At 48.2% G+C, this 27785-nt stretch overlaps 1 protein-coding gene across 3 annotated transcripts in view; it reads right to left on the bottom strand.

Annotated features, from left to right (window-relative positions):
- Positions 1-16016: 16016 nt before the first annotated feature.
- The window catches only part of FLI1 (Fli-1 proto-oncogene, ETS transcription factor), a 166110-nt gene continuing 154341 nt past the window's right edge, over positions 16017-27785 (bottom strand). For all 3 annotated transcript variants that reach the window (XM_038754761.1, XM_038754762.1, XM_038754763.1), the window contains 4 exons: positions 22936-23001; positions 21930-21992; positions 20105-20152; positions 16017-16698 (listed from right to left, as the gene is read on the bottom strand). In XM_038754761.1, coding sequence (XP_038610689.1) covers positions 16169-16698; positions 20105-20152; positions 21930-21992; positions 22936-23001 — 707 coding nt within the window. In that variant the 3' untranslated portion in view covers positions 16017-16168. The remainder of the gene's footprint in view (positions 16699-20104; positions 20153-21929; positions 21993-22935; positions 23002-27785) is intronic.

Here is a 27785-nt window from a genome sequence, read left to right on the forward strand (position 1 = left end):
CCCGTCCCACTCCCTTCTGGGGGTCACCAGGGGCTGCGGACCAAAGCCCCTTCTTGGTACAGCCCAGACCTCTAGTAACTGTGGCATTTGTTAAGGCCATATTGGACACCGAGAACTGAGCTGAACACTGGGCAGATGTAATATGAGCAGATCTTTGCCCCACTCAGGGCTCACAGTCAAAGGAGGAGAGAGAATAGGCATTTAAGTCCACAATGGGGAAGCCAAGGCCCAGAGAAATAAAGTGACTTGCAAGCAGGCAAGCGGTGGAGCCGGGATTAGGACCCAGGCCCTCTAATAATAATAATAATAATAATAATAATAATGGCATTTATTAAGCACTTAACTATGTGCAAAGCACTGTTCTAAGTGCTGGGGAGGTTACAAGGTGATCAGGTTGTCCCACAGGAGGCTCACAGTCTTAATCCCCATTTTCCAGATGAGGTAGCTGAGCCACAGAGAAGTTAAGTGACTTGCCCAAGTGACTACTCCTCTTCCTTCTTCTTCTTCTTTCTTCTTCTTCTTCTTCTTCTTCTTCTTCTTCTTCTTCTTCTTCTTCTTCTTCTTCTTCTTCTTCTTCTTCTTCTTCTTCTTCTTCCTCTTCTTCCTCTTCTTATTCTTCTTCTTCTTCTTCTTCTTCTTCTTCTTCTTCTTCTTCTTCTCCTTCTTCTTCTTCTTCTTCTTCTTCTCCCTCCTCCTTCCTCCTTCCTTCCTTCTTCTTCCTTCCTTCTTCTTTCTTCTTTCTTCTTTTTTCTTCTTCTTCTTCCTCCTACCCTCACTCCACGCAAACCACCAGACACACACTCCATACTCGAAGGTAGGGATTGGGACTGCTAATTCTACTGTGCTCTGCGCAGACTAGTCACTCAATAAATGCCATTGATTGGTTGATTAGGGCCAGAGATTTACTAATCTCTAAACTGCTGCTTTCCCTCCAGATCTAACTATTGAGAAGCAGCCTGGTCTAGTGGATAGAGTACAGGCTTGGGAGTCAGAAGGACTTGGGTTCTAATCCTGGCTCCAACACTTATCTACTGTGTGATCTGGGGCTAGTCACTTTGCTTCTCTGGGCCTCATTTACCTCATCTGTAAAATGGGGATTAAGACTGTGAGCTCTATGTGGGACAGAGACTGTGTCCAACTCGATTAGCTTGTATCTTCTCCATTGCTTAGGACAGTGCCTGGCACATAGTAAGGGCATACCAAGTACCATAGCAAATACCATAAAGGAAACATATCAATCTCTGCAGTTCTGCATATATGCTGTGTAATTTGGGCAAGACACTTCACACCTCTATGCCTCAGTTACCTCATTTGTAAACCAATCATATCTTTTGAGAACTTAATGTGTGAGCTTGTTGTGGACAGGGATGGTCATTCTTTATTGTTGTACTGTATTTTCCCAAGTGCTTAGTAAAGGGCTCTGCACATAGAAAATGCCAAATAAATATGATTGAATGAATGAAATGAATGCATAGCACTGTACTGAATGCTTGGGAGAGTACAATAAACAATATAACAGAAGCATTCCCTGACTCACTTACCTCATCTGTAAAATTGGGATTGAGACTGTGAGCCCCATGTGGGAAAGGGTCTGTGTCCAACTCAATTCCTTGTATCCACCCCAGTGCTTAGTACAGTGTCTGGCACAAGGTAAGCACTTACAAAATACCATCATCATTATTATTGTTATTAGAGAGGGAGACAGACATTAATCTAAATAAATAAAATTAGAGATATGTACATAAGTGCTGTAGGACTGGGAGGGGGGATGAATAAAGGGAGCAAGACAAGGTGATATAGATGAGAGTGGGATGAGAGGAAAGGAAGGCTTATTTTGGGAAAGCCTCTTGGAGGAGATGTGCCTTCATTTTCTGTCAGATGTGGAGAAGGAGGGCATTCAAGGCCAGAGGCAGGACGTGGAAGAGAGATTGGTGGTGAGATAGACAAAATCAAGGTACAATGAGTAGGTTATCTAGTATTAGAGGAGTGAAGTGTGTGGGCTGGGTTGTAGTAGGAGAGAAGCTAGGTGAAGGAGGGAGCAAGGTGAATGTTTTAAAGCAAATGGTAAGCAATTTCTGTTTGATGCAGAGGTGGATAGGCAGCCACTGGAGGTTCTTGAGGAGCCGGGAAACACGGACTGAATGTTTTTGTAGAGAAGTGATCTGGCCAGCAGAGTGAAGCATACTCTGGAGAGGGGAGAGACAGGAGGCAGGGAGGTCAGCAAGGAGGCTCATACAGTTTTCGAGGTGGAATAGGATAAGGGTTTGAATTTAAGTGGTAGAAGTTTGGATGGAGAGAACAGACTGGATTTTAGCAATGTAAAATGGGGATTAAGACAATGAGATCTTAATGGGACATGGACTCTGTTCAACCTGGCTAGCTTGTATCTATTCCAGTGCTTAGTACAGTGCCTGACATGTAAGTAGACACTTAACAAATACCATTTGAAAAAGAAAAAGGAGAAGGGCAGCCACCCTCCTCTGTGTAACCATTTCACTTCCAGGTTATTCTTCACCTAGAATATTACCAAATTCCTGTGGCTTCTTGCACTGGGACAATGCTGCTGCTGTTAAGTAGATGGGGGGACTTCCCTTTTGCTGGTTTCCTCAAGGTAAAGTCGGCATACTGAGAGACCCAGAACTTTAGGTGGAGGATGATGATAATGTCTTCTGCCTTAGGGAGCATCATCACCATCATCATCATCACCACCCTTATCCTCATTGTAAATTGTATTTATTGAGCATGTACTATGTGCAGAGCACTGTACTAAGCACTTGGGAGAGTACAATACAGCAGAATTAGTAGACCCACTTGCTGCCCACAATAAGCTTTTGCATTTTGGCTCTCATCAACACCTATCCATTGCCCGTCCTGCCCTCAGGCCCACACTCTAGAGCACTGGCAGTGTTGGTGCTTTGTTCATCTGGGCACCAGAAAGAAACAAGATGAAGGGAGCTGCTTTTGTTTTCTCTGTAGCTTCTCCTGTGACCAAGAAGAAGCCACTTGGCCCAGTTGAGCATTGACCTGAGAATGGAATCCAAGAATCCCATCCTTGGGTCCCTTGACCTTCTCTTTCCTCTCCTGACTCAACCTCCAACAGCCCCATGCCCCAAGCTCCAGATAAACAGAAGGCAGCGCGGCCTAGTAGGAAGAGCATGGAGTTGGGTGACCTGGGTTCTAATCTTATCTCTATCACTGGCCGGCTGTGTGATCTGGGAGAAGTCACTTCACCTCTCTGAGCCTCAGTTTCGTCATCTATAAAATGGGGATAAGATTCCTGCTTAGAATGTGAGACTTATTTGAGGCAAAGCCTGCACTGGGTCCTTCTTGTATCTTCTCCAGTGGTTAACACATAGAGATGATGAACAAGCTCTTAGAACAGTGCTTTGCACATAGTAAGTGCTTTATAAATGCCATCATTATTATTATTATAAACGAGTCTCCATCTTGAACAATAGCTGGGCCTTAAACTTGGAACCTAGAAGTTCTGAAACTGCCCTCTGCACTCTTCACTTCTTGAGGACAGGAAACATGTCTACCTTCTCTGTTGTTTTCTACTCTCCCAAGTACTCTGCACATAGTAAGCCCTCAGTAAATACAATTGATTGACTGATTGATTGCCATCTTTGTTGTATTTGTAGGCATGGAACGTGACTACCAACTCTGTTATACTCTCCCAAACGCTTAGTACAGTGCTCTGCACACAGTAAGCACTCAATAAATACAATTGATTGATCGATAAAAATGCAATTGTTTGCACCCTCCCAAGTGCTTAGTTCAGTACTCTTCTGCACAGTAAGTATTCAGTGAATAACAGTAATTGGTTAATTAATTGATACATCAGGACCGAGAACTTGCATAGAGGAATTGATTCTAGCCCTGGTGGCCAGTCCAGTGTCACTTGCCCTCTCTCATTCCTGGTTTTGTTGCCCCTGGGGCACAGAGTGTAATGAGCAAATAAGAGCATTCCCTAGTGGATAGAGCTTGGGCCTGGGGGGTCAGAATCAATCAATCAATCAATCAATCAATCGTATTTATTGAGCGCTTACTATGTGCAGAGCACTGTACTAAGCGCTTGGGAAGTACAAATTGGCAACACATAGAGACAGTCCCTACCCAACAGTGGGCTCACAGTCTAAAAACAGAAGGACCTAATTCTGCCATTTGTCTACTCTGAGGCCTTTGGCAAATCACTTCACTTCTCTGTGCCTCAGTTATCTTATCCTTAAAATAGAGATTAAGACTGTGAGCCCCATGAGGGACAGGGACTGTATCTAGCCAGATTAGCATGTATTTAGCCCTGTGCTTAGTACAGTGCCTGGTACGTAGTAAGCGCTTAACAAATACCATAAAAAAATAAGCAGGCAGGGATAGGAAAAAATGTAACGTGGCCATGAGCAGCAGCATGGCTCAGTGGAAAGAGCACGGGCTTTGGAATCAGAGGCCATGGGTTCAAATCCCGGCTCCACGAACTGTCAGCTGTGTGACTTTGGGTAAGTCACTTAACTTCTCTGTGCCTCAGTTACCTCATCTGTAAAATGGGGATTAAAACTGTGAACCACCCATGGAACAACCTGATCACCTTGTAACCTCCCCAGTGCTTAGAACAGTGCTTTGCACGTAGTAAGCGCTTAAAAAATACCATCATTATCAATAAGGTTTTTTTACGTCCATGCCCCAAAGACGGCTGAAGGAACCACAGCACAGTGCTGGTGCTGTGTTACAACACCATAAGTGCTTAGTCGATACCATAAGTATGATCAACAGGAAAACCAAGGCCTGGAGTGGCCTTTGCTTCCTGATGGAAGGGGGCAGTGGGGAGAAGAAGGGGCTGCCAGGCAGGGAGAGGCCATGACATCTTTTTAGCATGACAGGCAGATGTCAGGATCCCCTGATGCTGCTGAAATTCCATCCAGGTGTTTCACCCTCCCCTTTGGCATAATTGTTCCCCAGCACAGCTTGGCTACAACATGAAGCAGTTCTTTCTTCTTCCCTCTCCTTGCTGACTCTGTCCCTGCTTCAATTAATCAATCAATGGCATTTATTGAGTGTTTATTGTATGCAGAGCAACGTATTAAGAACTTAAGAGAGTACAAAATAAGAATATAATAGAGTAGGTAGACCCGTTCCCTGCTCACAACAAGCTTATAGTCTCTGTACCTCTGTCTCTGACTCATTCTCCTCTCTCTCCCCGCCTTCTGGAGGACCAGACGATGTGATCTAATGAGCCCCCAGACTCATTAGACTGGCTGTCAGAGGCCCCCATGGATACATGGTGAAGTGGGTCCCTGTCAATATTAGGTCCTAGACCTTTGTCCAAAGTTTCAAGTGGCTCCATTTGCTCTGGTCATTTTCTAGTAGTCCTTGTTCATGGTTGACCATTTCTGCCTCTCTATTTCTTTTCTGCCTCTCTTTATGTCTCTCTGTTTACTTGACTCTCTGTTTCTTTCCACACTGCTCCATCTCCCTGCAACCCTAGTACCTTCCCTTTCCCATCAAGTGGCCACTGCCCCTGCTCCCTATCCTTAATGGGAGAGCATCCCAGGGGACATTAATAATAATAATAATAATGATGGTATTTTTCAAGTTCTTACTATGTGTCAAACACTGTTCTAAGCACTGGGGTAGATACAAGAGAATAAGGTTGGACACGGTCTCTGTTCCACTTGGGGCTCACAGTCTTAATCCCCATTTTACAGATAATTGAAGCACAGAGAATTAAAGTGACTTGCCCAAGGTCACACAGCAGATAAGTGGAGGAGCAGGGACTAGAACCCAGATCCTTTTGACCCCCAGATCCGTGCTCTGTCCACTAGGCCATGCTACTTCTCAGTCATCTGGTCCCTCTCCTGAGTAGCCAAAATGAGGAGAAGGGGCCCAAATCTTCCCTGTCTCCCCTCAGCCCCCACCTCGAGGAAAGGAAGGGGAAAGATAGAAATGGGGGAGGGGATGAGAGAGAGAGAGAGAGATGCTTCCTCTGGCTTCCCATTCCCAGCCCACCCAGCAATGGCCTGGCCTCCCAGTGACTGGGAGCAAGAGGTGACCGGGTCAGCAGTGTCGCAAACATTCTTTCTGGAGGCTTGGGGCAGGGAGGACTGGACCTTGACCTGGTGGAATCCAGCTGCAGCCACATGTTTCCCATAAACCCCCGACTGGAATGGGAAGCCCATGGAGGCATCTGCAGGCAGCCTGGGGAGGGCATCGGGGAATTCAGGCCCAAGAAGCATCTCTCTGGGATCAGGGAGAGGAAGGTGTGGAAGTGGTCTGGACTTGTCCTGCCCCCCTCCTGAATCCTCTTGGTGATCCATATCCAGGAAATCACACAAATGGCACCTCCAGGGTCAAGGGAGGAATGGATGCTGGGGCAGCATGGGCATCTCTCCTCCCCTTCTCCTTCGCCCTGTGCCCGCACCTCCTTGGGGCTGTGTCTGGGCTGGGGCTACTTTTGGGAAACAGCATGGCATAGTGGATAGAGCATGGGACCGGGCGTCTGAAGGTCATGGGTTCTTATCTCAGCCCCGCCACTTGTCTGGGCAAGTTGCTTCACTTCTCTGTGTCTCGGTTCCCTCATCTGTAAAATGAGGATTGAGACTGAGAGCTCCACGAGGGGCAGGGACTGTGTCTAACACAATCTGTTTGTATCCACCCCAGCTCTTAGTACATTGCCTTGCACAAAGTAAGTGCTTAACAAATACCATCACTATTATTACTTTTATTATTTGGGGAGGGTCCACATGGGGAGGGTCTCCTCTTGGTGAGGGTCTACAGTTGAGAGGGTCAAGAGTGGAGAGGGGCCACAGTGGGGAGGTGTCATGGTGGGGAGGGGCTGCCTGTGGGCAGGGTCCAGCATGGGGAGTGTCTGTAGTGGGGAGGGTCTATGGTGGAGAGAGGCTGCAGCACAGAGGTTGTCATGGTGGGGAGGGACTTCCCATGGGAAGGGTTCACAGTGGGTGGAGCTTTGGTGGGAAAGGTCCACAGTGGGGAGGGTCCACCTATGGGAAGGGTCCACAGTGAGGAGGATCTGTGGTGGGGAAGATCCATAATACTACTAATAATTATGATGGTGTTTTTGCCAGGTAGGCTCTGTATTGAACATTGGGGTGGATACAAGCAAATCAAGTTGGACACAGACCCTGTCCTACATGGGGCTCACAGTCTCAATCCCCTTACAGATGAGGGAACTGGGGCACAGAGACATGAAGTGACTTACCCAAGATCTCAGAGTGGCCAAGTGGAGGAGCCGGAATTAGAAATCATGGTCTTCTGACTCCCGGGCCCGTGCTTTATCCACTATGCCATGGTTGGGAGGGTCCATGGATGGGAGGGTCTGCCTATAGGGAGGTTTCACAGTAATAATAATTAAGGTATTTGTTAAGCACGTTTACTATGTGCCAAGCACCATTTTAAGTGCTGGAGTAGATACAAATTAATCAAGGTGGACACAGTCCCTGTCCCACATGGGGTTCACACACTTAATCCTATTTTACAAATGAGGTAACTGGGACTCAGAGAAGTGAAGTGACTTGCCCGAGGTCACACATCAGACATGTGGTGGAGCCAGAATTAGAACCCAGGACCTTCTGGATACCAGACCCATGCTCGTTTCCACTAAGCCATGCTGGGTCCTTGGTGGGGGATCCACAGTGGGGAAGGTCTGAGGTGGAGAAGGTCCATCATGGGGAGGGGCTGCGGTGAGGAGGCAATAGAGTTGGGAGGGTCTGTGATGGGAAGGGTCTGCAGAGGGAAATGTCTGTGATGGGCAGAGTCCTTGGCCAAACCAGCTCTGCCGACACTCAGCCCGCTGTGCTTCAAGACAGAGGGCCGAGTGGAAGAAGCCCAAGGCAAAGTGGCTGTGTGCATTTTGAACAGGGGGGCCGGGAAGCCAAGGTGAAGCGGCAGCGTGTGTTTTCAGCAGGGGGGCCGCGAAGCCAAAGAAAACACCGTCCTGAACAGCCCCTCCAGCCGGCAGCCGGCCCCGGGCGAGCGGACATGGTCTGGCACGAAAACCAGGGCGGCCTTTGTGTTCCTGCCCCCGCCCCCCACTTCTATTTTAATTGAAGAAACACAATCCCTCCCTCCCCAGCCCCCCTGTAGCCCCCTCCCCAGCCGCCCGGTAACCTAGAAAGGGCTTTTTTTCTGCCCTCAGAGGAGTTGGCCTGTGCTGGTCCCGGGTAAGCCCTCTGATAATGTGCAGATGCAAATCCCTCCCCCGCAGCCTTCCACCCTTCCCCCTCACCCTCACTCCCTCTAAACTCCCCCATACTGGAACTCCCCCTAACTACTGATGCCTCCCAGCCTCCCACCCCCATTCCGGGGCCTCTCCCCGCCCCCCACCACCCCCACGTCTCTTGCTCAACAAGAGGCCATCTTGTTCTTTGTGCCGGCAAATATTTATTTTGGTTCAAGTGGACCCCCTTTCCACAAAGACCACCTGGTTGTAATCAATAACACCTATTTTCAGATAATCTGTGACTCTTGAGGCAGAAGCAGAGAATTCACTCAAACAGAAGCCTTTTCAAAGGGGCTTTTAAAGGGCCAAGTTCACAGGAGCAGGAGGAGAGGGCTGGGAGTGGTGGGATCTAGGGGGCCGGGGACTGAGGGAAGGCTGGGCTGGGAGGCATATCTGGATAGTCTTGCTGTACCTGCCCTCCCCTCCAATGGCTAAGGGCACATCCCAGTGTCATGATGACCACGGTGACTTCTGTGGAATACTCCCTGTCTGTGAGGGGAATATGGTACCAGTGACTGGCCCTCAGGCTCCTCACTTATTGTCCCTCCCACTGACTGGTCCACTTGCTCTATTGGAGAAGGATTGGAGGACAGTCAAAGGTTTGGGGACAGGCCATTTATCCCCAAACCCCCTTTGCCAACCAGGAGGTAACAGGATCACGTTATATTGCAGATGTGGGACTGGAAAATTCAATGTGTAGGGATGATGTCACAGAATGACCAGAACCTATTATGGGGCCCTGGAGGAGGGCCCTTACCCCCCAACCGACTCCAGAGCGTCCCATGGATGTGGGTACTGCTTCTGAGCTGTGGCACTTGGCAGTAGAGGGAGACTGGGCACTGAGAATAAAGAGCATTAGACATAAAGGCTCCAGGGACGGTAACTGAACCAGGCAGGGAACGGACTAGCAGAATGCTGTCTTGCTGCCCCACAGATGATCTGGCCGGAACTTTCGCTAGTAGCTCAATTACGCGATGGGAGCTTGGGTAATAATAATATTAGTATTCCTTAAGCTCTTACTGTGTGCCAGGTATTGTACTAAACTCCAGGGCCGATACAAGCAAATTGGGTTGGACACAGTCCCTGTTCCACATGGACTCCCAGTATCAATCCCCATTTTATAGAGAAGGTAACTGTGGTACAGAGAAGTGAAGTGATTTGCCCAAGGTCACACAGCAGACAAGTGGCAGAGCAGGGATTAAAACCCATGAACTTCTGATTCCCAGGCCCATACTCTATCCATTACACCATGCTTCTGTTACCCAGAACCCAGTGCAGCCATCTTTGATTCCAAGCCCAGGACTGAATCAGCAGCAGGCACTGATACTCCTGTGGGGATTCTTGGGATCTGGAAGGAGACTTCTGGCTTCTGGAAGAGCTCCAAAGCACTCTAGAAGAGAGAATGTTGCAGACTTTCCATACAGCCCAATCAGTGAATCCGTCAATGGTATTTAGTGAGCACTGTACTAAATGCTGGGGAGTGTTCAGAGAAGCAGTGTGGCTCAGTGGAAAGAGCAGGGCTTTGGAGTCAGAGGTCATGGGTTCAAATCCCACTCCACCACTTGTCAGCTGTGTGAACTTGGGCAAGCCACTTAACTTCTCTGTGCCTCAGTTACCTCATCTATAAAATGGGGATTAAGACTGTGAGCCCCCCGTGGGACAACCTGATCACCTTGCATCCCCCCAGCACTTAGAACAGTGCTTTTCACATAGTAAGTGTTTAATAAATGCCATTATTATTATTATTATTATTATTATTATTCAATATCACCAAGTCAGTAGACATGCTCCCTGCTTCCAAAGAGTTTATGGTCTAGAAGGGGAGGTAGACATTAAAGTAGATTACAGATATGTACAAAACTGCTATAGGGCTGAAGGTGGAGTGAATAGCAAGTGCTTGAAGGGTACAAACCCAAGTGCAAGAGTGATGCAGAGAGGAGATCCACCACCCCTTTGGAGAGTGGAAGTGGACAATGCCTTCCTACCATCTCCAGTGGCAGCTGTGTTTTCTTTGTAACCCCCTGCTGTTCCAACCCTCACTCTGATCTTGTGAAGACAGGACAGGAAAGAATGTAGGATTCTTTGAAATGATGGCCTGAAAAGAGCAAGAGCTATATTTCTGATCATCATAAAGGTATTTATTAAGGAGCTGCAGTGTGTGAAGCCTTGGGTTTTAGATACAAGATGAGCAGATCAGACACAGTTTCTGTTCCACAAAAGGCACCAAATCTAAGAAGGAGGGTGAACAAGTATCATACCCCCACTTTTCAGAAGAGGAAACTGAGGCCCAGAGAGGTTAAGTGACTTGCCCAAAGCCACCCAGCAGACCAGTCCCCTTCTCTTTCCCTGCAGTCCAGCTACCTGGTTAGGTCTCTGTAGTGGAGCGGTGGCTGCTTCAGCGGTTTCAGCGGAGAGTTTCTAAGGCTTTTTCAGAGCTTCTCCTCAGGCCCCCTGGGATCTCCCTGGAGAGTCCATGAACTTGGACCTCAGCTCCTCGGTCGGGGCCGATGACCCAGAGAAGACGGTGATAAGGGGATGTAGGGCTTTGGGCTGGAATTTGGGATAATTGAATTTGGGCTCCAAGCAGGACTTTACGAGTTGGGTCTCCCACTTGTCTGTTTTGCCATAAATCCATGAGGGCCAGGAAATTCCAGAGTTGGGGGCCTGAGGTCGAGTTCTTGTCCTTCTCCAGGGCGAGGGCCCTCTGGGGCTGCTGCTGGACTTGGGTCTGAGACTGGGAGTCAGGGATAGTTTGTGGGGTTGGAGGAGTAACTCTCCGGTGGGCAGGGTGCTTTGTGAAAGGTGGGGCGGAGGCGGGGAAGCAGGAATCCCAGTTCCATGTCTCTGGGTGTCCCTCCGCCCACCCCGAGACTGGTCCCAGAGCTCCAGTCCAGTTTCAGGGCTGTGCTGAGCTCACTTGGGCTGTCAAGGACCCCAGCATGTAAAAAACCTCTATGCACAGATCTCCATGGGCAGGGAAGCAGCATGGCTTAGTGGAAAGAGCACGGGCTTGGGAGTCAAAGGATGTGGATTTCCAATCCCAGCTTTGCCACTTGTCAGCTCTGTGATTTTGGGCAAGTCACTTAACTTCTCTGGGCCTTAGTTCCCTCATCTTTAAAATGGGGATTAAGACTGTGATCCCCACGTGGAACAACCTGATTAACTTGTATCTACCCCAACGCTTAGAACAGTGCTTGACATATAGTAAGCGCTTAACAAATGCCATCATTATTATTACTATTGATTGATCGATTACTTGAATGATTGACTCATGCATGTCGTACTTCTAGGCTGGTGGCAGATACTACTTTTCTCCTGCTGCCCTGCTATCATTTGCAACATATATGACAGGCAGTGGAGGATCTGTGACAAGATCCTCTCTTCTCACTCTCCATCCACTTCCCACATGCTCCCTCAGACAGGCTGACAGTACTCACCAGAACAATGCTGGTCTGATAGAGTGATTCCCTCCTCACACCCCATCCACCTCCCCCATGCTCCCTCAGATGGGCTGACAGTGCTCACGGGGATGGTGCCAGACTGTGAGGAGTGATTCCCTCTTTGTGTCCACCCTTCTGTCCCGCACTCCCTCAGACAGGACTATAGTGCTCTCTGGGACGGTGCTGGTCTGTGGGGGTCATTTCTTCTTCATACCCCACCCACTTCCCCCACGCTCCCTCGGATGGGCCGACGGTGTTCACCAAGATGGTGCTGGTGTTTGGGGCTTGTTTCCTCAGCCCCAAGCCTGTTCTGGCCTGGGAGAAAAGAGGTCTTCTCAAAGCTCACTCCTGGAGTCTCCCAGACCTTCCGAGAGCCATTTCAGCCTCACATTCTGACAGCAATCAAAACCATGTGGCATTGTTTTCCCAGAAAATACCTCTTGGATTTAGCAGCCAAGGGGGAAAACTTTGGTCCGGAAGGTGGATTTGAGGAACAATTTGGGGATTCACAAACACACCTGGTTTCCCCACTGGATGAGTTGTTTCCAGAAGGGTCCTCAGAAAGGGGTTACACAACTTTTTTTAATGGTATTTGTTAAGAGCTTACTATGCACCAGGCACTGTACTAAATGCTGTAGTATACAAACTAATCATGTTGGACACAGTCTATGTCCCACACAGGGCTCATATTCAATCCCCATTTTATAGATAAGGGAACTGAGGCACAGTGAAGTTAAATGACTTGCCCGAGGTCACTCAAAAGAAAAGTGGTGGAGACAGGATCAGAATCCAGGTCCTTCTGGCTCCCAGGTCTCTCTCTATCTTCTAGGCCACGATGCTTCTCAACTGCTCCTCAGCCAATCCCCTGGACTTTTGGGGTGATTGGAGCTTCTTCCAGCATTGGGGTCTCCCAAACCCCAGAGGTTGGGAAGAGCCACATGCTCAGGTGATCCGGATTACTGAGGCTGAACATCCCCATCATCTGTGATGGTCCTAGTTCAGTTTGGACTCTGTAGATAGTTTAGGTACTGGGTCTCCCTGGGGTCAGAATGATCAGCTCTTTGATCCATCAATTAATCAGTCCTATTTATTGAATGTCTACTGTGTGCAATGCTCTGTCCTGAGCCATTAAAAAATGGGAGAGTTAATGTAACAAAGTTGGTAGAGACATACACTGAAACACATGCTTGGGGCCCTCACTCAGGGAAGGGCCTGTCACAGCAGGGTCCGATGGGCAAAGGCTGGGCAGAGGCTATCAGACCTCTGAGCCTTCAGGGGCTTCTGGTAATAATGGTGGTATGTGTTCAGTACCTACTAAGTGCCAGGCAGTGCCCTAAGCATTGAGGTGGATTCAAGATAATCGGGTCAGATATGGTCCCTGTCCCACACGGAACTCAGTCTAAGTAGGAGGGAGAACAGGTGTTGAATCTCCATTTTACAGGTGAAGAAACTGAGGCACAGAATAGAAATGTGAGCCGACCAAGGTCACACAGCAGGTAAGAGGCAGAACTGGGATTAGGACCCGGATCCTCTGGCCCCCAGGCCCGTTCCCTTTTCACTAGGGTACAATAGTCAGGCTCCTGCCATCCCAGCTAGAGAAGACAGGGCCTAGGGTGGGTGAAGAAGCATAAGAAGGGGAAGTCAGGCTGGGCCAGGTCTCAGGGGCACTTTCCATTGTGAGTGTGTGGAGGATTTTAGAGGAGGGTAAGGACAGGGAGGGGGCAGGCATCAAGGAGTTAACAGGTCAGGAGGCCACCATATTGGGTTGTTTCAGGCCCCACGGGAAACTATCAGGTCTTGTCAAGGAGGAGCAAGGTGGGGATTGTAGCTCTTACAATTGGAGGGTCCAATGGCTCCTATCGGTCCCCTGGAATGGGCGCCTATGAGAGAGGTCATGGGGTCATGGGAGGGTCAAGAAGGGGCTCTGAGAGGCTAGGAGAGAATGGCGGGGGCCAGGGGGGTGGATTGGAGGTGGGGAAATGTCCTAGGGAAAGCAGGCCAGGGAGAGACTCCAGTGGAAACATTTGGCTTTGGGACTGGCAATGGGCCTGAAGAGATTAAGAGGCACTGACCCCCTTTTGGGCCAGTAATAGAGGCAGCACTGCCTAGTAAAAGAGCACAAGGCGCAGAGTCAGGTGACCGAGATTTGCCACCAGCCTGCTGTGTGACCTTGGGCAAATTACTTAACCTCTCTGGTACTTAGTCTCATGTGAAAATTGGGAGTAAGAGAAGTTATGGGGCCTGTGTTCTTTCTGATAATTTTATATCTAACTCAGGGTTTAGCTCAGAATAAGCACTTAAAAATGCCATGGTTTTAGGAGAATATGATTGAATGAATGAATGAATAAATACGATTGAGTGAATAAAAACGATTGAATGTAAGAATGAAAGGTGAACAATCCAGGCTACCTATTGCCGGGAGGGGTGGGGGTTGGGGGGGGCAGTAGATTTCTTATGGGAATCCCAGAGCCTGGCACAGGTGCCCAGAGGGCACTCCAGGAATGCCTGCTGCTGCTATCGCTATGGCAGGCAACCTGCCACCCGCCCTTTCAGATGACTTTTAAAATCTCAGGTTAGAAACTGACTGTAATCTCATAATTTGACTGAAACTAGAATGTAAACTCATCATGGGCAGGGAACGTGTCTACCAACTCTGTTGTAATCTCCCAAGCACTTAGGACAGTGCTCTGTACACAGTAAGTGCTCAAGTAATACCGTTGATTAACTGCTGGATAAACAGTTTGCTCCAGCCCCCATCATGGGAAACCGAAAGGGAGTAAAAGCATCTCTTCTCCTTTCTATACCTGAGAGGGCAGTAGCTTGAAGAAAATCCAACAGAGTCGACCCACCAGAACCAGCTGTAGGCTCTTCTGGAGCGTTTCTGACAATATAAGACAGCATTACAAATTTCCCCTGGGAAATCCCTTCACCCTGACAAGAGAAGGTAAACAAGAAAGGGTCCTCTAGACTCTTAGAGAAGGAAACTATTTATTTAGTCACATTATTTTACAAAGTCTTCAGCTTACCACTTAATACAGTTAAAAAAGGACAAAGGTTACTTTCAAAATTATATATATTTTCATATCCAAAAAAATACATTGCATATATATAGTAGCAAAAGCCTCGTCTTCACGAGGGAAGATTTGGTGGTTGTTTTTTCAGAGTTGCCGTTATTGCAATAATGTTGCCTAAACATTTCAAAAAAGCACAAAAGATTGCAGGGGTTTAGTCTTCCTTCTTTAAATAATGGCATCAGTGCTTCTGTTGAAAGTAAAGAATGACCTTCGAGTTTGCCTTTCTTTCACAGATACATCACGTTACACCTTATTCATTTTTTAACCTGCTAAAAAAGTACAAAGCAACAGCCCAAATGTACAGATTGATAGATGTACACATTATATTAAAAAAAAAACAAAAATACACTGACTGAATCAGGAGTAAAAACTGCATTTGTGTGACCGAGGTCAACTCGTTTACGTCGCTTTTTTTTCTTTTTTTTCCTTTTCTTTCTTTAATACTGTGAGATATAGGAAAATAACTCTGCATAATTTATACAGTAAATTGCTTTTCAGATTGGTTGACCCCGGAATGGTCTGACAAACGCACAGCGTTTGCGGATCTGCTTTTTGTTTCGAAATCCCTGACTAGCCAAAGTTCCCGGGACCGACAGTCATGTTCGTCTTTTTCATTAATTAGTTATTGACGTCTTTGCCACACAGTTGTGTCTGGGCTGGCTGCCTGGGTCGGGCTCTGAGATGGGCAGGGTCCAGAGTGAGAGGTCAGCCCCCACACCCACCCCCATCTTTGCAATTACAGAAGGGGACTGCAGAACCCCAGACTCAGCCAATGCAGATGAGCATCGTCGATTTTTTTCCAGTTGGGTGAAAACTCGGTCAGCCTCCCAGCTGCCCTTCCAGTTGTCATTCTCTGAACTGGGGCCTTGCCCCCTCCCCCCCCACCCACAAAAAGTGAGATGCCAGTTGCTCCTTATCTTGCAATCACCTCCACGCAGCAGACCTCCCCTGGATGGTGAAGCTGGGCCAGAGATGTGGGGCCCGAGTCTCCACAGGAGCCTCTCCTTGATAAAACACAAAGGCATTTGTTCTTTCCCTCTCCCTTCCCATCCTCCCCTCCCACCCCCTTCCCCCTGACCAAGAAATATGCTTTTAACCATTCCTGATTCCTCTGAAAAATAGGCATGCCTGATTTGGAGAGGAAGGGACAGAGGACTCCAAGCCTAAGGACTTTCTGAACGGTTCATCTGTCTCTGCCTGAGGGAGAGAGGAAGCCAAAATTCAGGCTTCCGGCCCCTCCTTTCCCCCTCCCCCACCGCCAGCCCCCTGAAAAACAACAACAGCAACAACAATAATAATAATAATAAAGATTCCAGTTTTGTGCTGCAATCCAAGTCCCCTTGGGCTCCATCAGAGAGAGATCCGCTGGTCCCAGGAAGTCCGTGAGCTCATGTTGGCACGAGGCCACTGAGGATGCCCGGCTTCTAGTAGTAGCTGCCCAAGTGTGAGGGGACGTGGGTGTTGGGGTGGCGGGGGACGCTCGGGTTGGGATAGATGCCCCCCGAGGGGGCAGTCCAGTACTGGGATGCGGCTCCGAAGAAGCTGGAGGAGGAGACGGGCATGGAGGAGGCGTGGGGGGAGACAAAGTTCACCTTCTGTTGGTGGGGGTGATAGGAGGGCATGTAAGGGAGGTCGGAAGGGTACTTGTACAGAGAGGACTCGGTGGGGTGGGGCTGCAGCGCCTGAGCGATGCCGTGGAAGTCGAACTTGTAGGCGTAGCGCTTGCCATGGACTTTGGTCATGATGTTCTTGTCATAGTAGTAGCGCAGGGCCCGGCTGAGCTTGTCGTAGTTCATGTTGGGCTTGCTCTTGCGCTCGCCCCAGCGCCGCGCCACCTCGTCAGGGTCCGTCATCTTGAACTCACCGTTGGTGCCCTCCCAGGTGATGCAGTTGGCATTGGAGCTGTCTGAGAGTAGCTCAAGAAGGAACTGCCACAACTGGATCTGCCCACTTCCTGTGGGGAGAGGTGAGAGGGAGAGGGAATGGCTATTTGAGTGCTGGGATGCTGCGGAGCAGTAGGGAGATACGGGAGGGCCCAACCCATTCGTGGGGGTTGGGGCCAGGCTATTCCTGGAGGGAGGAGTCAGCCCACTCTTTGGGGGAGGATCTGGCCACCAAGGGACACCTCCCTCGACCCAGCTAGGCCCTCCGGGCTGTTAAGTGAGAGCCCCTGGGAGACACAGACACCCTGTCTGAGTTGATTGCACTGTACCTAATCCCAGCACTTAGCACAATAACTGGTGCTTAATAATCATGATAATCGGGGCTCAGTGGAAAGAGAAGCCTGGCTTGGGAGTCAGAAGTCATGGGTTCAAATTCCAGCTCTGTCGCTTGTCAGCTGTGTGACTTTGGGCAAGTCACTTAACTTCTCTGTGCCTCAGTTACCTCATCTGGAAAATGGGGATTAAGACTGCGAGCCCCATGTAGGACAACCTGAATCCCCTGTATCCTTCCCAGCACTTAGACCAGTGCTTTGCACATAGTAAGCGCTTAACAAATGCCATTATTATTATTATTACTACTACTAATAATGATAATAATTGACAACCGTGGTATTTGGTAAAAGCTTACTCTGTGTCAAGCATTGCACTGCACTTGGATCAGTACCCTCTGGGCATTTGCTATTCACTCCACGCTCAAGCCCTACAGCACTAACAGACTTATCTGTAAATTATGTATTTACATTAATGTCTGACTCCCCTCCTAGACTGTATGCTTACTGTGAGCATGGAACGTGTATTGCAGCTTTGTACTCTTCCAAGCACTTAGTACAGTGCTTTGCATGCAGTAAGTGCTCAATAAACACCACTGATGGATTGATTGATTGTACTAAGCACTGGAATAGATGCAAGACAGTCAGGTCCCACATGGGGCTCAGAGCCTAAGTAGGAGGGAGAACAGGGATTAAATCCCCATTTAGCAGATGAGGGAACTTAGTTAAAGAGAAGTCAAGTGGCTTGGCCCAGGTGACACAGCAGGTAAGTGGCGGAGCCGGAATTAGAACCCAGGTCCTCTTACTCTCAGGCCCATGCTCTTTCTACTAAGCCATACTACTTCTAAATACCATCATTGGTAATGATAATAATAATTGTTCCATTGCTCTGGTTTCCTGTTGTAGAGAACCTCAAACCACCATCAGAGTGGAAACCACAACAGGGCATGGCTCAGGCCTCTGAGCGCCTTCAGATTTAACCAACTGGATTCCAGCAATGACACTGACCAGCTGGTGGCCCCGGTCCCAGGACAGCAGAGGTAGAAGAGTAAAAACAAGAAGAATGCCAAGTGTCATCTTCCAGATTTTCTCTCTCTCCACTTCTCCAGAGGGCCACCAGCAAAATAACCTATTGATCAATAGATCAATGGTACCTTTTGAGCATTTCCTGTGTGCAGAGCACTGAACTAAGAACCTGGGAGAACAATAATGGGATTTATTGAGCAGTTACTTTGGGCAGAGTACTGTGCTAAGTGCTTGGGAGAGTACAGTTGAGCTGGGAAACACCCTACCCCAGTCTTCTGTCCCAATCAGTCAGTCATTCAGTCAGTTAATCATATTTATTGAGTGCTGACTGCATGTAGAGCAATGTTTTAAGCGGTTGGGACAGGACAATGTAACAACAAACAGATACATTCCCTGCCCACAATGAGCCTGGGGTCCTCCCCGAGAGACCCTCATCATCGACCATGATCTCTCTGCCAGTTTCTGATATTCCTGCTTCTTAACCTTGCCTCTGTAGGCTCCCTTTCCCAGCCAAAGTGTCCCTGGGGCTCCCTTGCTATACAATATGCCTCCTGTGGGTAAAGAGCCGCAGGAAGCAGGGTAATGGAGGGAGAGGATCACAACCATGATTGAGAGTCCACCTTTTTGCTAGGCCTGCTCCCTACCTTTCTCAAGCATTTAGTTCAGTGCTCTGCACACAGAAGCACTCAATAAATGCCACTAGTTGATCACAGAACTCAGGTGAAAGGGGAGATGAGTGGCTTTCTCAAGAATTATGCTCAGTTAGTGTTCCTTCTGGAAAGAGGGATCACTTCGGCCTGGGGCTGAGGAGAAAAAATGTCCCTCTCCCCTACAACCTGGACCCTTCTCCTGGGCCTTAGAATAAAACAATCCAAAGTCTCGGACCCCAGCCAATTAGCTTTGGAGGTTAGGGACCAATCCCTGTTTCCGACCATCACACAAGCTACTCTGGCCAAGAGAATACAGAAAGGAGTGGGGTTGGGCTGTGAGGGCAGGGTGAAGGGATCTGTTTCTCCCCCTAGAAGTTGGGAGTTGGAAATAGTGTGCTTGGAGGGGAGAGGTTGCTTTCCTTGGAGAGATACCTCTGGTTTCTTACCTGGAGTCTGCACTCCCCCATGTTTCCCCCCAGAATTCTGAATAGACAGATTTTCACCTGGGTAGGGGCTTTCTTGGGAAGGAGTAAAGGGAGGCTTTTCTGCTGGCATGGGAGGGGGGCAGAAGATGGGAGAACCCTATCTTGTGTATCTCACCACTGACCTCTGGCCCACACCTGCCTCTGGACTGGGACTCTCTCCTCTTTCTAATCTGTCAGACAATCATCTTTCCCATCTTCAAAGCCTTATTAAAAGCATATCTCCTTCGAGAGGCTTTCCATGACTAAGTGTTCATTTCCCCTACTCCCTCTCCCTTCTGCATCACTCTGGAACTTGGATTCACCCCACCCCACAGCCCTTGTGTCCATATCCATAATTTATTTGAATATCTTTCTCCTCCTCTAGACAGTAAGCTCCTTGTGGGAGGGGAATGTGTCCACCAACTCTGTTATATTATACTTTCCACAGCACTTAGTATAGTGCTCTGTACACAGAAAATGCTCATTGATTAATCAATGGTATTCATTGAGTTCAGAGCACCAAACTTGAGTTCAGTCTAGTGGGGAACTTGCCTGGGGAAGAGGAGGTTTGTTCCTCCACTCCCAGGCATCCATGGTACCCTCCTAGTTCATAGGTTCTTGTTGCTTCAAACTAAGGGGATCTGAAACAGGTTTATCCAACCCACATGTAACTTCAGAAGCTTCCTCACCTGAAGCCCTGTCCTCCATACTTGTTGGGGGGAGTCTGGGCTCAGTGCCGGCCTCCCACTGTTTGGACGGGCCCCATCCCATCATTCAGACAGGCCCATCTATCGATAGAATGGGCTGCCACTGGGGAACAATGAGAGGAAACAGCTGGAGGGCTGCAGGAGGGCGGGCGGGGCCAACTGAAATCCGGCCTCTCTTTGGGTCCGCCATCCGGGAAGCTTTGATGTGTCTGGCCCCTGAACAAGGATCCTGGAAACTCTGTAGAGCCCTGGGGCATTGTGGGTAGGTGTGGCCTAAGGCCAGGGGGGTGGTTCGACTCACCTGGGTTTGCTAGGCGACTGCTGGTTGGCCCCAGGATCTGATAGGGATCTGAGCAAACACACAAAAGAACATTCCCTTCAGTTTGTTGCATTAAGAACAGGCACAAGTCCCTGTGGGTTTTTGTTTTGTTGTCGTTAACAATTTTATTTTATTTTAATCTCACGAGAAAGCCTGGTCTCATGAAGCTTTTTCCTGCTCCACTCAGCATCCCCCAAAGATCTGGATGGTTTTCAGCTCTGGCTTTGGCCACTGACAATAAAAAAGAGGAAAAACAACCCAGACCTGGGCTCATATGACCCCATCTCTCCAGTTGCTCAGAGCATTAAGCACCTAGTCAGCCCTACCCTGACTCCTGAGCTCCTTAATGATGATAATAATAAGAATATTAATAATAATAGTACTTATTAAGTGCTTACTATGTGCCAGGCACTGTGCAAGCACTGTGTGAGGTACAGTACTTGGCACATAGCCTCTTCTCTAAAAGTTCCCATTATCACCATCAGTACCTAATCACCTCTCCCCAAGCCTCCCACCCTTGACCCAAGCACCACCATATTCAGTCAGACTGTCACATTGATATTTTCAGTTGAAAGACTTCCTGAGGTAATGAATTCCATATGTTTGCCACCTGCAAGCGCGAATCCCCACTGACAATCAGCAAGTTCTCTCTCACATCTAACCTAGATCCCTCTTCCTGCAATTTAAGTCCGTTTCCTCTCATTCTGCCCTTGGTGGAGATGGAGAAGAAAGTTTTTGGTCAACCAAAGTTTTTGCAACTTCCTTTCATCAAAGCAAAGGCTTGTCTGGAATTGAAAATCCAGCCCTCTCACAGTCAAAGCAAGGATCATTCATCAGAGCCCTGGAGTCTTGGGTGCTGGTCGTAGTGCTGTCAATGACTTGTGTATTTGAGAGCCTCAACATCTTTGACTGAAATAGAATACTGGGGGTGGCTGGAAAGTAATGCCTCTTCATCAGGTAGGGGGAAAATATTCCCAGAGGGATACCTGAATCTCCCTATTCTCTTCATGACATGGAGATCAGGGAAAAACTCAGCACCAGATACTGAAGATGATGGCCAAATGGGACCCTAGCACAATGTATCACTCAATCAATCAATCAGTGGTATTTATTGAGTGCTTACTGCATATAGAGCACTGTGCTAAGAACTAGGGAGAGTATGATAAAAAAAAAAGCATTGGCGGACAGGTTCCATACCTATGAGAAGCTTACAGTCTAGACAGGGAGACAGACATTAATATGAGGCTGTCTGCCACCCCAGCTAGACTGTAAGCCCCTTGAGGGTAGGGATGGTACATCTAATTACTGCACTCTCCCAAGAGGCTAGTGCAGTGTTCTATGCACAGGAGGAGTTCAACAAATACTACTGATTGATTGATTAACAGACCCACCCCATCTGTAAATCAGGTTATTTCAGAAATTCAGTGAGCATTTGACTCGGTAGGAGGGAGCTCTCGCATGGTTTTTGCTGAAGAATTGTCTCCTGATGAATGACGAGTTGCCATTCTACCATATTCGTATCTCAGTAGAAACTCAAAGGCCGTGAGGACAATTCAAACGCTTCAGAGGGAATTCTATAGCCAGTTGATCGTGGCCCACAAGGGAACCTCAGATGAGGGAGGATTCCTTGCTGACAGCCCCTTCTCCTTTCTGTTCACATCCCAGGAATGCTGGGAATGGAGGCGAGCTTATGTTCCGGAGGAGGGGGCCCAAAGAAAGAGTGGTCCCACCAGCCAATAGCTTTGAAGCAAAAATTCACAGGAAGATAAGGTATTTCTTCTGGGTCACCCAGCCCGCGAGTCATTACCTGGTTGGGGCCTTTGCTGTTCTGTGCTCTTGTTCATATTTTGTGCAGCTCCGATGGGAGGACCTGTAGCAGGAGAAAGCAAAACCATGTAAGTTAGGTGGATCTGGGTGTGAGAAGTGGAAAGTCAGATCAACTACCCTCTAGGAAGGTGGATACTAAGAGGCACACAAATTCATAATTTTACTATGTGGTTGTTTGCTGACAGCGCTCTCCATGCCAGAAACTAACAAACTTGGGATGAATTGAAGGCTGGTAGAGGGGAGGACTAGGTTATGGTTGGCTGTTGGGCCATGTGCTCATGGTGACCAGTTGCACTGGCTTTCAGCAGGAAGGAAGACATTCTGGCATGTGCCCGGAGGCCTGGTTCTGTCCTGGGGAATGTCATGGTGCTGGTGCCCTCCCCACAAGAAGCTGGCTGAACCTGATTTGGGGTGGACCATGCTAGCTTACCCAATGCCCAGTGCCCTTCCAGGCTGAACACCAGAATCTCCTGGGCCAAGTCCTCCTTCCCTCCTCTCCTAACCCTACATACTCCCTCATCTTGATTTACGAAATGGGGGGGTCAGAATGCCAGCCCTCCCCACTCTCCCTGAGTCTCTGTATCTCAACCCCAAATATGCCCTCACTGTCCTGACCCTAGAAGTAGAGGCTCCCTAGCCCCAGAGGAGAAACTGTTGAGGGCAGGAAACTTGTCTACCAACTCTGTGATATTGTACTCTCCCAAATGCTTAGTGCAGTGCTCTGCACACAGTAAGCACTCGATAAATGCACTTGATTCATTGAGAAACCCTTGGATCCTGAAGATCCAGCCCCAAATGCAATCCTTGGAGGATGACAAGAGAATTCCATCTCATCTCTCAGAGCAGAAGTCCTGGGGGCCACCGCCACCCCCAAATCTGCACTTAATTTCCTTGCCTATTCCAGGCTCACAAGACAGAAATCTGTCTTGTAACCCCATTTATTCCCCTTTCCCACCCTCTAAAGATGAGGGGGACAGAGTACTTACTTTTGGTGAGGCCTGAATTCATGTTATTGCTCCATCCTGATCTCCTCACTGCATCATAAGAAGGCTCTAGTGAAGGTAAGAATGGACAGGGTTGCTGTCAGTTGAAGGGACCAGCTCAGAGCGGCGATCAAGGGAGGTGGGGTGGCGAGCAATCAATCAATCGTATTTATTGAGCGCTTACTGTGTGCAGAGCAGTGTACTAAGCGCTTGGGAAGTACAAATTGGCAACATATAGAGACAGTCCCTACCCAACAGTGGGCTCACAGTCTAAAAGGGGGAGACAGAGAACAAAACCAAACATACTAACAAAATAAAATAAATAGAATAGATATGTACAAGTAAAATAAATAAATGAATAAATAGAGTAATAAATATGTACAAACATATATACATATATACAGGTGCTGCGATGGCCACTGCTCAGCTGGAACCAACTTCAAACAGCAGAGAAGGGGTGACATTGCTTTGGGTTGAATCCTGAAGGGAAGAGGGAGGTTGAGGGCCAGGTCTAGTTGAGAATGGGTTTGTTATGGGCAGGGAACGTGTCTTCTAACTCTGCTGCAATGTACTCTCCCAAGTGCTTACTACAGTGCTCTCTGTGCAGAGTAAACACTCAGTAAACACTACTGATTGATTGATTGTGGAGGAAATCCCCAAGACCTCCCTGGATTAGAGAAGCTTTAATCCCTGAATGCTACCTCAGTGAGGGTCAGCAGATCTTCTTTGCACTGAGAGGTCTTGTCCCTCTCCCACTGGGGCCAGGGACCAGTAACAGGGGCATGGCATGGGGAGCACTTCTGAGGAAGGGAAGGAGGGCACCAGACAAGAACAGTTTTGGATTAGGAGAGCTCAGGACTCTGACTTGCAAAGTCTTTCCACCACCAACAAAGAAACCATAAAAGCCATCCAAACAAATGCAGTTCAAACCTCATCAAACAGGGCCTGCCCAGTGAAGCCCCTTTCCAAGCCCCTCCAACAAATTACAATAAGAGGTTCATCTGATTGTCTGCTCCCATTGTTTCTGGCTCGGGAAGACAAGGGCAATTTTCTTGTGGAAAAATCCACGTGCAGACGTACATTCCACATGGCTCTGGAAAAGCCAATTCAGTTTTTAAATTACAGTCTTTAGCTATTGGCATGAAAAAGAAAACAGAAAGTGGGGAGTGGGGGGCGGGGGCAGTGAGGGACAAGGAGTGTGGGGAAGGGAGGGAGAAAAAAAGCCTGCCTTGTTTCCTTCGTCTGTTTTTATTTTTATTTGATGTTTTTGTCATGAAAAACCACAATTTCTCCTGTAAATAGAATCTTATTCTTCTTGCCTTTTTCAAAACACCCAAGGAAACTTGTTTACAGGCTGGAAGGAAGAACTCTGAAGGGGTGTTTTCTGGGATTTCTACATCCATCATGCCCATGCTGGGTGAGCAGTAGGAAGATGAAGAGGCAGGAAGATGCAAGCCTGGGAATTCTGGGAGTCAGGCCTGAACTCCCCCTTTTCAGCCTCTCCCTGCCTGGCCTTCCCTGCTCTAAAACAGGGAGTATTCTTCCATGCAGCAGTGGTCTGGGGCATCAGACTCCTGCCTTCGGGGGCTTTTGATCCAACAAGTAACTTCCTGATGCCTCAGGGTTTGAGCAGGAGGAGCGTATAATTTTCCAGCCCAGGCTTTTGGAAAAGCTGCAATAATTTTAACACACTAATCCCAGCCAGTGGCTTCCTCATCCTCCTCTGCCTGCAGTTTCTTCTCCAACTGTAATTATTCCCTGGGGACTCCACTGGGCCATACTTCTCCCTTGCACTGCTGCAAATATAATAAGACGTGTCAGGTTACACAGAACCCTGCAAGGCAGCCGTGCTAGATTGCCTTACACTGCTAGACCACTGGAGAGAAGGAATGGGGAGGGGGAAACTTGTCCCCAAGCTAGTAGGGACGTCCTTTAAGAGTCCCTTTTTTCATTCATTCATTCAATCGTATTTATTGAGCACTTACTGTGTGCAGAGCACTATACTAAGTGCTTGGAAAGTATAATTCGGCAACAGATTGAGACAATCCTTACCCAACAATGGGCTCACAGTCTAGAAGGGAGAGACAGACAACAAAACAAAACAAATAGACAGGCATCAATACCATCACAATAGATAAACAGATTTATAGATATATACACATCATTAATAAATAGAGTAATAAATACATACAAATATACACAAGTGCTGTGGGGGGGAAGGGGGTGGAGCAGAGGAAGGGGGTGGGGGGTGGGGAGGGGAGGAGGATTAGAGGAAAAAAGGGGGCTCAGTCTGGGAAGGCCTTCTGGAGGAGGTGAGCTCTCAGTAGCACTTTGAAGAGGGGAAGAGAGCCAGTTTGGCAGATATGAGGAGGGAGGGCATTCCAGGCCAGAGGTAGGATGTGGACCAGGGCCCGACAGCGGGACAGGCGGGAACAAGGCATAGTGAGGAGGTTAGCGGCAGAGAATCAGAATGTGTGGTTTGGGCTGTAGAAGGAGAGAAGGGAAGCAATGTAGGGGCGGGCAAGGTGATGGAGAGCTTTGAAGCCAAAAGTGAGGAGTTTTTGCTTCATGTCAAGGTTGATAGGCAACCACTGGAGATTTTTGAGGAAGGGAGTGACATGCCCAGAGCATTTCTGTAGAAAGATAATCTGGGCAGCAGAGTGAAGTATAGACTGAAGCAGGGAGAAACAGGAGGATGGGAGATCAGAAAGGAGGCTGATGCAGTAATCTAGTCGGGATAGGATGAGAGATTGTACCAACAAGGTAGCAGTTTGGATGGAGAGGAAAGGGTGGATCTTGGCGATGTTGTGAAGGTGAGATCGGCATGTTTTGGTGATGGATTGGATGTGTGGGGTGAATGAGAGAGCGGAGTCAAAGATGACACCAAGGTTGCAGGCTAGTGAGACTTTTAAGGGCACCAACTCACTGCTCCTCAATCACTCACATTTATTGAGTGCTTATTGGGTGCAGAACATTGTATTAAGCACTTAGGAGAGTACTATCGAGTAAATTTGGTATTTGGTATTTGTTTGTTAAATGCTTACTACGTGCCAGGCACTATACTAAGTGCCGGGGTAGATACAAGCTGATCAGGTTTGACATAGTCCATATCCCCTATGGAGCTCAGAGTCTTAATCCGCATTTTACAGATGAGGTCATGAGGCACAGAGGAGTTAAGTGGCTTTCCCAAAGTCACACAACAGACAAGTGGTGGAGCCAGGATTAGAACCCAAGTACTCTGACTCCCAGGCCCAAGATTTATCCACTAGGACACAATTCTTTTAGACTGTGAGCCCACTGTTGGGTAGGGACTGTCTCTATGTGATGCCAATTTGTACTTCCCAAGCACTTAGTACAGTGCTCTGCACATAGTAAGCGCTCAATAAATACGATTGATTGATTGATTGATTCCTGCCTTCAAACAGCTTATATGCTAGAGGGAGCAGATATAAAAATAAATTTATAAAAATAAATTATAGGTGTAGAAAAGCAACAACTAAGAGGATATGGACATAGGTGATGTGTACTTGTTGTGGGCAGGGAATGTCACTGTTTATTGTTGCTTTGTACTTTCCCAAGTGCTTAGCACAGTGCTCTGCACACAGTAAGCGCTTAAAAATATGACTGAATGAATGAATATGAGTGAAGCGGAGTGAGCACTTAAGTGTTCCCGGGGTATGGATGTACGTGCACGGATCAACCAGAAAGGAGGAGCATAAAGTGGAGAATTAGTCAGAGAAGGCTTACTGAAGGAGATGTGATTTTGAAGATGTACATATTGTACTCTCCCAAGCACTTAGTACAGTGCTCTGCTCACAGTAAGCTTCAATAAATAAGATTGGCTCCCTACAAAAGTCTTCCCAATACCAATGGTCCTGGGCCTCGCCGGTCTGTCCAACGTTGGGTCTTCCATGAGGCCAAGACTATGCTGCATCCTTTGCTTCACCAGGAATTGGAAATGTTTCTTCCACCCTCCTTGGCCCAGTCTGCCCACTTCAGCTCACCATTCCAAAGCTTTGGGCTCTCCTGCTGCTGAGCATTCCCTTCACACATCCTGCCCAGTATCGTGTACCTTTGCTTCAGTGCAGGTGTTCTGAAAGCCTACTCTGACCATGGTTGGGGGGTCATTGTTGCCATATAGTAGCAACAATGGCATTTAGCTAGTGCTCAAGGTGCAAAGTCCTGGGCTGGGCTGGATTGCATTTGGAAGATAGGCTGGGCTGGACTGGGTTTGAGGACTGGGTTGAGCGGAGCTAGGGAGAAATGCTAGAGGCTCCCATCCCCTGACAGTCATCACAGGCCCTGGACACATAGGCACACAATATATCATACGTGTAAAGCTAGGCACGCAGCACGAAAATCTGTCAGAGACTAGCAGAATCTTAGGTATTTCTCTAGAAAATCAGTATAGCACCGTGGTTGGAGGATGGGCCCGGGGGGCCGAAGGACCTGAGTCCTAATCCGAGCTCTGCCACTTGTCTGCTGTGTGACCTTGGGCAAGTCACTTCACTTCTCTGTGCCATAGTTTCCTAATCTGTAAAATGGGGAATATTGCACAAGCTGGATAAGGGCAGGCCACTCAGAAACCAAGAGCAACAGGGAGTGCTCAAGCACAGCCCACACCAGCTAGGTTTCTGAATGACCAGGCCTGACCCAGCTTCTGCAACAATAATAATAATAATAATAATGATGATGATGATAACCATAATAGTGGTATTTACTGGGCACTTACTCTGTGCCAAGCACTTTGCTGGGGTAGACAAGATAACCAGGTCCAATGCAGTCCCTGTTCCACCGGGGCTCATGGTCTTAGGGCAATCAATCAATCAATCAATCACTTATATTTATTGAGT

The sequence above is a fragment of the Tachyglossus aculeatus genome, chromosome 11 (assembly GCF_015852505.1).
Source record: "Tachyglossus aculeatus isolate mTacAcu1 chromosome 11, mTacAcu1.pri, whole genome shotgun sequence".
Classification (NCBI taxonomy): Eukaryota; Metazoa; Chordata; class Mammalia; order Monotremata; family Tachyglossidae; genus Tachyglossus; species Tachyglossus aculeatus.